At 42.5% G+C, this 11,247-nt stretch overlaps 1 protein-coding gene across 1 annotated transcript in view; it reads right to left on the bottom strand.

Annotated features, from left to right (window-relative positions):
* The window catches only part of hnrnpul1 (heterogeneous nuclear ribonucleoprotein U-like 1), a 15,718-nt gene extending 5,703 nt beyond the window's left edge, over nt 1–10,015 (bottom strand). Inside the window, exons 1-11 of the mRNA XM_037677724.1 lie at nt 9,936–10,015; nt 9,220–9,438; nt 7,124–7,381; nt 6,769–6,961; nt 6,624–6,697; nt 6,390–6,529; nt 4,636–4,735; nt 4,448–4,560; nt 3,038–3,304; nt 2,839–2,961; nt 2,628–2,756 (exon numbers count right to left, since the gene is read on the bottom strand). Coding sequence (XP_037533652.1) covers nt 2,628–2,756; nt 2,839–2,961; nt 3,038–3,304; nt 4,448–4,560; nt 4,636–4,735; nt 6,390–6,529; nt 6,624–6,697; nt 6,769–6,961; nt 7,124–7,381; nt 9,220–9,421 — 1,599 coding nt within the window. The 5' untranslated portion in view covers nt 9,422–9,438; nt 9,936–10,015. The remainder of the gene's footprint in view (nt 1–2,627; nt 2,757–2,838; nt 2,962–3,037; nt 3,305–4,447; nt 4,561–4,635; nt 4,736–6,389; nt 6,530–6,623; nt 6,698–6,768; nt 6,962–7,123; nt 7,382–9,219; nt 9,439–9,935) is intronic.
* Between the last annotated feature and the right edge of the window lie 1,232 nt (nt 10,016–11,247).

Genomic DNA, 11,247 nt, shown 5'->3' with positions numbered 1-11,247 from the left:
CTGTCGACCCGCACGCCGTTCGTGGTGGAAAGCATCGAAACTAATTAAATGCTTTAAATAAATTACCTTTAAGAGCAATAAAAACCTAAACTTGTGTTGAAATAAATTAGCTGTTCACAAAAGTTTCAACTCAAACAGGTTAGAAATCCACAGGTTTCATTAGTTGTATGAAATCAATACGGAGTTAATTAATAAAATGGCCTCGTTAAGCACGGAGTCATAGTTCTACAGAATTACTTCATGATTTATTTCAATAAGAACGACAAACGGGTTTTAGTAAAAATGTACGTTTTAAGAAATCGTCTCTCCGGCCCGAATCGTTTCCGATCTTAAAACCTTTCATCTTTCCATTCAAGCTGCGTGACCTTTGAACTCTCAGTTATGTTTACAAAAACCTGACGGAGCCATTTCTTTATTCAATATTTCATTTAAAATCTCAACACAATTTTCTGGTTTCTTATTATAAAAATAAGTGAAATACGACTTTAAATTTACTCAAAATACATTTACCAATCCTATCCTACCTATTTGCACGAGTCTGGATTTTGTTTTCCTGCCTAAAGCTGCTACCCGTGCACTACACGTGCACGACGCCGGTTTTTGTTTTACGTTACCGATCCGGTTGACCACCGAGACGTCCCGACAGAAGTTAGCCGTAATGAGCTCCGGATCGTTCTTCAGCTGAATGCATGTATACTTTACTCGTGCACAACGCACGTGTCTTTGCTTTTTTACTCGTGTTTTTGTCGAGACAAGAGACGGGACTCCACAGGAACGTCCGCCCGCGATGGACGCACCTCTACCAGGTGAGTTCCCGCCCGTTAGTGATTTTTTTCAGCGTCGCCTAAATGTAAACGTGGAGAATCATCTTGAGGGAAATTATAAAAAAGCTAAAGCGTAAAAAATAAAAGATCTGAAAAGGTCATTTTTTAAGATCTGAAAATTACAGAAAAATGTGCATTTATAATGGGATTTCAATACGGTAGGTTTTCTGTCTAAAGACCATCAGAGTAGTAACGTTACGGTGAGGTTTTAAAATAACGGACGAAATAAAGAAAACGTAGACGAATATTTACCGTAATTCTCGGACTACAGAACGCGCCCGTCTCCAATCCGCGCAGATTAAATATAAAGTCATGTTTACTGACCAACACAAAAAGAAAACTATTTTTCCTCATGAGACCTTCAGATACGAGACGTTCAAACTTGATATTTTTAGCTTCAAAGTAGACGAGTTTCCACGTGAGCTCGGCATCAAGCCCGTTCGGTTTTTAAAACGCAACCTTTTCGCACACAAAGCTCGAGCGACGTAACCGAAACGTATCCGACATTTCTTTAACCTGTCGCCTCACAAATGAATTTAAGCATCGCTGGTAATAATGCGACGATCGCCTCTAGCTAGAACTCATTATTTACAATGTTGGATCGCCTGAAAGTGTTTCCGGTCATTCTATTCGGTTTATTTCTATAGCGCCATGTGCCAGCCTCCAGGCACTGAACAGAAACATTCATTTTGTCACGACGTGTTCATTTAAATTAAAATCACTTCGCTCCATCGTCTTAAAGCCTGTCCTTGTTGTGATGTATGCAAGTTATGCACGTGTGCTCAGTTACTGAGAAGCAGCAGCATGCAGGTTAAAGGTGTGCGATACAACCGTCCATCACTTCTTGTATTTGTGTCCAACATTGCATGCAATTAAAGAAAGAGTGGTAATTTAATGCAGGTCAGAAGGTTAAAGAAATCATAGAAAACATTAACAGGAAATAATAAAGTGGATTTCTTCTGGGGTTACTCATTTAAATGCAATATAAATTTGGGAAGCTTTACTTCATCCTAGAATATTTAAAGTTAAAAAAACTAAAATATTTCATCAGGTTCGTTACCTTGGAGTTTAAGTTATCCATCATTTAATTAGTCTTCAAACTACGTGAAGAATCAACTGGCTACACTGACGGGTCCCCCGCTCTTACCTGGACTCACCTGGCCTTCATACGAGCTCTAGTCCCGTTTCAGACAGACATGTAGGACTTACCGTCACATACTCACAGTGTCCGGGGAGAGGGCTCGGAACCACCAGACCCACTTACCTTTTCACATCAGCTGAGCACAAGCACCTGAAAAGCTCAAAGCCGTTAGTCGGTACTTACCTTCGGGGTCAATTAATAAAAAAAAAAAAAAAAAAAAAAACACACTTAAAAAAAGTTCCATGTTTCTCACTTAAAAGTAGCTTTTAAAGAAGCGGTCAACTCTGGCTTATTAAATTAGCAACAGAAGGTGTTTTCTTACTCACCAGTCAGAGCTTACTTGTTTCTCAACATCTTTACAAAGTCATGGTTTACTTGTACATTGTCCACAAGACAAAACAATACTGTAATATGACATAAAATAGCAGGTGCAAATACTTTGAAGGAAAAGTACACGACATGTTCTGTCACTTATACGAGCAGTTAGTTTGTTTTACATGACAAGCAAACGAGAACAGAGTGATCAATGCTTCTTCTATTCTATAATACACAGAGACCCCCTGAAAGATAAATAAATAGTCCATTAGAGAGAAAGTGATCATCAGGGCACATTGACTCACTGTGGTGAGGATGAGAACCGAGTGTAGGTGGAGGAGCAGTACCTGGTCCAGGATGTAGTTGCGCCTCTTGCGGGCGGCGATCTCGATCAGCCGGTTCAGACACTGGGTGGCCTGCTGGATCAGAACGTCCCAGCGGCCGGCGTAGTTCCTCTGGCGACGCAGACCCATTACCTGCGCAGACCAACGCCGTCACGTGACACGACGACGCCAAAAGAACGCGTTTGTGTGGCTCGGGAGAGCCGAGAGGACAGACCTTCATCTTGTCCATGATGGCGTTCGTGCCCAGGATGTTGTACTTCTTCTCAGGGTTCTCCACGGCGTGCTTCATGGCCCACGTGGTCTTTCCACAGGCGGGGAGGCCGACCATCATCAAAATCTGAAACGATACCAGAAACCGCTGCAGCTCAGTCTGCACCGTTCACTTCCTGGTGGGCTCGGTAACGCCGCCCTACCTCACAGTCAGACTTGTTGGCCGGTCCCTTCGTGCCCCTGATCTTTTCCTCCATGGGGAGATTGTGGATGAAGGTGTAGCCTTCCTTCGGGGGGAAGTAGGGCTCCCTCTTCTGCCCGAAGTTGAACTCAATGGCACAGTTTTTCACGAGCACGTGAGGGAACAGAGCGCGCCCCGCCAGCTCCTCTTTGGTCGTCTTGAACGCCACGCCCAGGTACACGCCGTTCTTGGAGTAGCCCATCTGCACCTGGTCTCCACTTTCAAAGTCCTACGGGTGAAGAAACGGAGGAAAGAAGCTTTGAAAGAACAGTTCAGACAAACGGACATTTATTCAGCATAAACGCTTGAAGTAACGCGACCGTCTCTTGTTTTTAACGAGCCGTTCTCAAAGTTTTTCATAGTTTGAGTGTATTATTCGACAGAACATCTCTGGTGGCGTATTTTATTTTGAAAGGCTTAAAAAGTGAAAGCAATGGTCTCAGGGAAGCTCAGAATTACTGCCAGTGCGTTCCCTCCACGCCGATCCATTGGACTGATGAAAAATCAGATAAAATCACTAGATTTGTCCTAAAGAGGTCTCATCTGAAGGCACGGACACAGAAGATAAAACACGGCTTTCTGTTGTGCGTTCCTAAATTTACAAATTTCATGTTGGTGAAAATAACTAAGATAAAAAGAGCATACAGCGTATTATACGACCGTAGGCTAATTATTATGCAGCAACCTATAGCAAAGACCCAAACAGGCAAGACCTTGTATAACCTTTGACCTTGATTTGTGACCCGGATGTTGGCGCTGTGGTGATGGAGTGTACGTGACACTCCGTCTAGTGAAGGTACAAATGTTTATGAAGCTTATCTCGAGTGAATCAGAAGTTACGGGCAGAGCGAGAGGAAGTTTATGGACGTACGGAGACGTCTGCCTTTCGACGGGCGTGTTAAAATGTAAAAAATGAAAAAGGTGCCGTGTAGTTTTTAACTGGCTGAACGTCAGAACTACACGGGACGAGGCAGCGAGTTCAGCAGCTGCACAGCCCTGGAGACAAAGGTGGAACCGTTTAATCAGCAGAGAAAGGACGTGCGTCCTGAAGAACCTCGTGAGCTCATATAAAGATCCCAGCTAGCAGGATTAGCAGCAGCACACGCTAATCTGAGATTAGAGCTTGTTAAAATGGCTGTGTGCTTTAAAACAGTTTGTTGTGCTAAAATAATTAGCCCTGCAAATCGAACATGTTCTGTCTTAACGTCTGTAGTTTAGACCGGACCAGGAATCCAACAATTACTTGATGAATTTCAAGCGTTTTGTTTTAAATACCCACTCCATCTGCCATAAAACATAATTCACTTGACGCATTGTTTCTGTAATTCTTAGATGGACGTGGAAGTGGGTCAGTCAGTCGATGAGTACTTACGATGTAGCAGCCGATGACGTCATTTTCACCAAACTTTTCGCCAAAGTCTGCAAACTTGCAGTCACTGGATTTCTTCCCCGTCCCTCCATATCCGAAGGAAAAAGGCTCCTCGCCTAAAAATAATGAAAAACACAATTACCTTGTTGTTCGGGTTCATTACGAATCCCTTACGTCGAACAGCTTCTCACCGAGCTGGGTGCTGCAGTAGTTCAGGGACCATCCGATACGGACCACGTGGGGGTCGGGCTCGCTGCTGGGCAGATGCTTCACGGGGATTTCCTCGTTTATCTGGAAGGAAAATGGGAAACAAAACAACGTCAAAAAGGAATCTTTACGATGAGCACTAACCGAGTCCTGGCGTCAACAGTTTGATGGGAAACAGGAGGCAGAGGAACCCGTTTTAGAACCAAATCCAGCTGAACGTCTGGCTTCGTGATGAACGCTCCTCGAGTTCTCTACGGTGGTGAACATCACGTGAAGAGCAAAGTGAGACTCTCACACCATGACCCTTTAATTTGATCAAATTGTAGCTCCATTTACCATTTGCCTCTTTTAGCTAAAGTCTTGGGAAAAAGTTGTTTTATGCAGTTAAAGCTCGTCTTACAAAACATGAATTTATGAAACTTTTCAGTCTGGATTTAAACTCTTCACCGTCATGTCCATGGACGCAGTGTCCTGTTGCTTTAGTGCTGCTGGACCTCGCAGCTGCTTTGACACAGTGGACCTGCTGTCCCGTCTTCAACACCACGTTGGTAGATCTGGTTCACATCCTACTAGACCAACAGAACTTTCTCCGTCATGTTGGGCAAACTGTCTTCCTTTAATGTTCCCTCTTCCATGTGGTGTGCCGCAGGTCTCTATTCTCGGTCCCCTCTTTTTTGCTCTGTATACGCTGCCACTTGGATCAGTTATAGCCAGTCATCACATTTATTTTCACTGCAATGCAAATGGTCTACACATGTATTTGTTTATGAGGCTAAAAGGTAGTAACTTTCTCATTTCTTTATTGACAGTATTTTTTTACATTAAACGGTGTCTTCACAAAATTTTCTGTTTTTAAATGAAGGAAAGATCTTTTTGGTGATGATGCTTCCTGTAACTTTGGTGCTTTGACATCCAAGTTCAGACAAAGTTAAAAACTTGGGGTTGACATTTGACAATGATTTAAAGTTTAACATAAATGTAGCCTCTGTAGTCAAGGCCAGCTTTTATTAGCCATGTCTTTTAACCAAAGTTAAGCCTTTTTTAAAATCATCCGGACTTGGAAAAAAAACCATTCCTGCTTTTACCAGCTCAAGGCTCGTCTCCTGCAGTGTTCTGTATGTAGGAATTTGCCAATCCTTTATCAGATGTCTTCAACTGTCCAAAAAGCTGCAGCTAGTCTTTTAACCAACACCCCTAGACGAGAGCACATCACGTCTGATTTTCTCTTCAGCGACTTCCAGATAGTTTTAGAATTGATTTATTCACTTTCACAGCTCTTCACGAGCTCGCTCCACCTTATGTAGTGGCTATTTTTTAAGCATGAGGATCTTAAGGTAATCAAATACTTCCTTTACCGTTTGTCCCAAAGTCCAAATGACGTTGGGGTAACCGAGTCTTTTGGGTGGCTGCACCCAGACTGTGGAAGTGCGTGCACTCCATCACTGATCTGGGACGTTTTAAATCTAATTTAAAAACCTTTCAATTCAGGCAGGCTTTTAAAACCTAGTGGCTCTCTGGCATTTTTGTATAGTTTTTATTTTTAACTTTTGTATTGTGAAGCACTTTGTGCACCTTTGGGCTGTTTGAGAGGGTTCGATAAATAAATGTTGATAAATGGGCGAACGTCTGAACGCCACAACCTGGACTGACTCAAACGTTTCGTCTGCTACATATAATCAGTATTTCTGATCGTCTCCACACACAGACAACAAGACACACCTATTTCCTGTAAAATCACCTTCATCTCGTAGCAAACGCGACCCCTGGAGACGCCGTGAGAGGCTCGAGCTCCGGCCCAAAGGTACGCGAAGCCTTCAATGGTCAGAGGATAACCGCTGTAACGATCCCGGGACACTTTGAAGTGCAAATCACAATTATCTGGAGGACAAAAGAAATAAATTAAGACATCTGCTTTAAGACTATTAAAGAGCAAAAACAAATAAATACATAAATAACTAGCTAGATAACTCACACGTATCGATCGTCACCAGAGAATCATCTATGCTCTCCTCCTCATCTTCAGCAGGAGGCTGAGGTGTTCGAGATCTGAACAAAACAAATTTCAGACTAAGAACATTGAATCAGAACAGACGGAGAACATTAAAAACCCAGCTGACCTCTTCTCCTCCCGGTGCCCGTAGTAGCTGTAGCCCCTGTTGTCCTCGTGGGGCCTCTTACGGCTGACGCTTCCACCTTTATCTTCCACTTTGACTTCCTGTGTGTGACCCGCAGCAGCTTGCTGCTCGGAGCTCGGAGCATCTTGATGTTGGTTCTCAGGCTCATCCTCCGTTTTGATCTCTCTTTTTATCTCTACACAAGAAAAATAATTTTTAAAAAGCACCTTGCTGTTGATATTAAGAGCCTAAGCACATTTTAACACGTGGCTTTCTGGTCACAACACTCATTGTTATAACCCTTTAGAACCACACGGGTTAATTATCGTTTACAAACTCCTCCGAACGTGATCATCACCCTGTGTGTTCCTGACGGTCTCCTCCGGCTCCGGTTTGGTCTCCTTCTCAAACGAGGCGTTTGATTTGTTAAGATCCTCATCGGCTGTGAAGTCGGGCTCGCCGTGAGCCGAGTCGGAGGCCGGCTGACTTTCGTTGGGCTCGCCCTCTGGCTCCTTTTCCTCGTAGTCGCCACCAGAATCTTTCCCTTCATCTTCTTCTTCTTCTTGAAGGGCGTCTCCATCACCGGCGTCCTTGTCTCCAGAGCCCAGAGCTTCTTCTGGACAGAGAGAGATGCAAAACTCTCATTTCATCTCAGCTTGTTTAAAAAATATAACGCCAGTGAATATTTTAGGGATTTATGCCACGAGAAGTGCAAAAAAGACATTAACTCTACTTTTGAACATCTGATTGTGTTGAGCTGTGAATCCTGTCCAGTGATATGAACAAATACTTCCCTTTAAGAAGCTGGATCACAACTATTGAAGCAAATTCAACCAATCTTTGAAATTTTGACAAATCCCTCGATCCCCTGCCCAGATTTACGTCCTGAAATCCAAGTCTGCAGAACGAAAACATGTCCGACACCACAAGACTGTCTTTACAAACAAAAATAATTCCCTAAAGTCCACACCGGACTACTCCCTGAAGTACAACACGCGAGAGGTGGAAACTGTTTTGCACCGCGTCAAACCCCACGGTGGACCTTTGGTCCGGAGACCGACTGAAAACGGAAGACAGACACGAGGAACTCCGACGGAGGAGGCTGCGTTCAGAGCTGTCGCAGGAACTGACAGAAAAAAGGTGAAATAAAATTTGCATTTATAAGTTTAGAAAAGCAGAATTATAAACTTCGAGGTGAGAAACTCAACTCTCTGCAGCAGAAAAGAACAAAGTCTTTGTTTAAACGAGATTCTTAATGTTGTATTAATGTTTTTATTTATATTAAATATGTTAATTAAAAATATATATATTTTTGGGGCACTTAAAATTGTAGAAATCCTGGGTCTTAGTCGAGTTACTTGCAGCCACATCTGGAAGCTCATGCGTCAATTTTTCCCCGTTTAAGGAAACAAAGTCAGTTTTTCTGGACGGGTTCTTATTTGTTGAAACGTTTCATCTTTTATCCACAAGACTTCAGTCGAAAAGACTGAAGACGAAATATTTCAACAAGAATCCGTCCAGAGGACCTGACTCAAACTTGGGGCCGGCCGATTGATCGGTGCACCCCTAATTAGGACGTTTAAAGCATTGCAACTTTTTAAAAATCAATTATTTTAAGCCATAACACATCGTAAAAAAAATCTTTGAGGGGCTGCTTTATGTCGATAACATTTTAAGGGATCAAACTAGATGTTGGTGTCATCACGGAGCCTAATCAAGCTGAAGATCTGACGTCAGAGAGAGATTTCAACCATGAGAGTCTCCGTCACGAGAATCAGCGCCCCACCGTTATTAAAACTGCAGCGTTCATTTAAATTATTTACTTGAAAATAAAAAAGAAATATCCATTAAAATGGCAACCAGAACATAGTACTTTGAGGAAGTGCAGACATTTTTTGTTGTCTGACCACGTCAGAGGAAACTAGACAAAATGGACTCGGTTTACAGGCTCTGATCAGCGACGTGAAGGTCGCCTCCGCTCTGCCACGGCCTTTTTAGAAACATGGCAGAGGACGATGGATGTTTTGTGACTTTATATCACTTAGGCGTCCATTTCATTGTTTGTGTTTGCCTCGGATAGAGTAATGCTGCAGACGTTTTAGGCATTCTATGACGATTCAAGGGGCTCTCAAGTTTAATAAAAGAACAGGGATCCTGTAGACCAGAGATGACTCGAGTCCTGATGAGACTGGACATTACTGCAAGCTTGGGAAATTGCAACAAAACAAAGAGTTGACCAAAAAATATATATAGTTTGTGAAGCTATAGTTTAGAAACTCCAACCCTATCAAAAATGTAAATAAAAGTTAAACATTTTCTCATGAAATAAAGATTAGAACCCAAGAAACAAATGGAAACAAACCCATGAAAAACAGGTTTCCTACAGTTTAAGTGTCTAAAGTTCAGCCCATGTAGAGTTTATCCAGTCAGTGTGAGAGGAGACCGCTTTAATACCTTCTTGTTGCTCCTCACGGTCCTCCTCCTCCTCCTGGTAGGGCTCGGCCTGCTCCTCCGCGGTGTCCGCCTGCGCCTCCTCCTCCAGAGCGGCTCGGAGCCGCTCCATCAGGTCCGCCTTCAGGCCTTTGGTGTCCAGGCCCCGGCGCTGGAGCTCCTCCTTCAGCTCGTTCACTTTCAGCTTTTTCACGTCTAAACTCATGGTAGCTCCGAGTGTTGCTGTGGTCCCAAAGCGAGAACAAACAAGGATAAGTCAGGAGATGGTTACGTGCAGTTCACGTCAAGGCTTCTAACTTTCAAACGGACCTCGCGCGGTTTCCTTCGCTGTCAAAAACAGGGTTCGGACGAGCTAGCAGCGCTGCACGAACCCGCCACAAAAACGGAAACAAAACTAAATAAAAACCGACCGATTTATAACGATCCCGCACCAATGCATTTTTTTCCGTAAGAGACAATTACAAACCGAATATTTAATTGTCTCTTCCTCACCTCAAATCGTCGCGTGTGGTAGCGCTAACGAAGATAACCTTTTTAGCTTAGCATTTAGCTCACTGAGCGACAACCGATGCGGAACAAAGGACTCAAGCGAAGGGAAAATACAGATTGTATGAGTTACTCCGATTTATTGTGCAGGCACTACTATCAATGCATCGCACACATACTTTTTAAAGTAAGACGTAAAGGGAAAAACGATTAAAAACAAAATTGAGGCCTACCTCAGTACGCGTCGCTGCGCGGGTAAGTCGTAGTAAAAACCTGAAAGAACCAGTAGCGCCCTCTAGCGTCGTAAGCCAACATGACCAAACCTCCTGTGCACATGCGCAGAAGGGTGTTGGCTAAACCCAGTGGAATCTGTGCGCATGACGATAGTTAGCTAGCGCCCTCTAGCGTCGGAAACTACAACAAAACCTCCTGTGCACATGCGCAGAAGAGAGCTTGTTTCTCAACTCTCTTCAAGAAATCTGACCAAGACAAAATGATGACAAAGAATGAATGTTTAAAAAGCAGTTTGGTAAAATATTTAAAAGCAAATCCAAGCAAAGTTTTTTTTTGGACCTGTGTACAGTTTTCAACTCATTTATGAGGATTTAAGATTATGGGATGTTTTCATTAAATCATTTTATCTGGATTTACAGTGATACAAATGCAATCTTTTGGCTATCCAAAGGGTTCTGCATCTCTCAAATTTAAAGTTATTACTTCTTTAGTACATAACTGGCTTTTTACTGATTTACTCTACAGCATTTTCTTTTGTCCTGCACTTTTCATTTAATACTGCTACAGGAAACGCCTGGTTGACGCAAAACATATAATTTTACACCTGCCAAAATGCCTTTGTGATAGATTAAAAGTGACTAAAATACAATTTCTCAATGATTTGTTGCGAAGTCGCCTGCCATGTGTTGACTAATAAAAATATTATTTTGAAAATGATCAGATCAGAACTGGACTAGAAAGGAGCACAAAAGATGCACTTTTTTAAAGCCTGAAGAACTGGATCAAGAGCACATTAAATATCAAAAACAATGCGGAAAGAAATAATGGCTGCAGTTTTCAACAATAATTATTCTACATTTACAATATATTACCACGTTACCATTAAATACCAACAGCTGCATATATTTTGGGGTAATATTTCAATAAATTATTATGCAGAAAAAAGAATTTAGCTTGTTTTGTTCATTTGACACAGTTGAAAACGGTAGGCCAGCGCGATTCCTGGGTTGTGATTCTTAAAAAGGGTTTAACTACAAAGTGTCCAGCACACGCCACAGAGGGGAGAGTAAACATCACCTACAGGAAACAACAGGCTGTTTTATTTCACACAACGTTAACATGAACCAGGGGTCACAAATGACACGTGCACAAAACTGTGGGGGAGAAAATAACGCATTGAGTCCGTTTTATTGTGATCGCGTTTTTGAAACCCATAAAGTGAATAATCAGTCGGCTGATGCGTAACCCTGAAAATAAACATTTTCCAAATAATGTGATAAAAAAAATCACTGGATTGAAAAGTCAACAAAC

The sequence above is a fragment of the Nematolebias whitei genome, chromosome 6 (genome assembly GCF_014905685.2).
Source record: "Nematolebias whitei isolate Nwh7 chromosome 6, NemWhi1, whole genome shotgun sequence".
Taxonomy (NCBI): Eukaryota; Metazoa; Chordata; class Actinopteri; order Cyprinodontiformes; family Rivulidae; genus Nematolebias; species Nematolebias whitei.
This window is presented reverse-complemented; position numbering and strand designations above follow the sequence as displayed.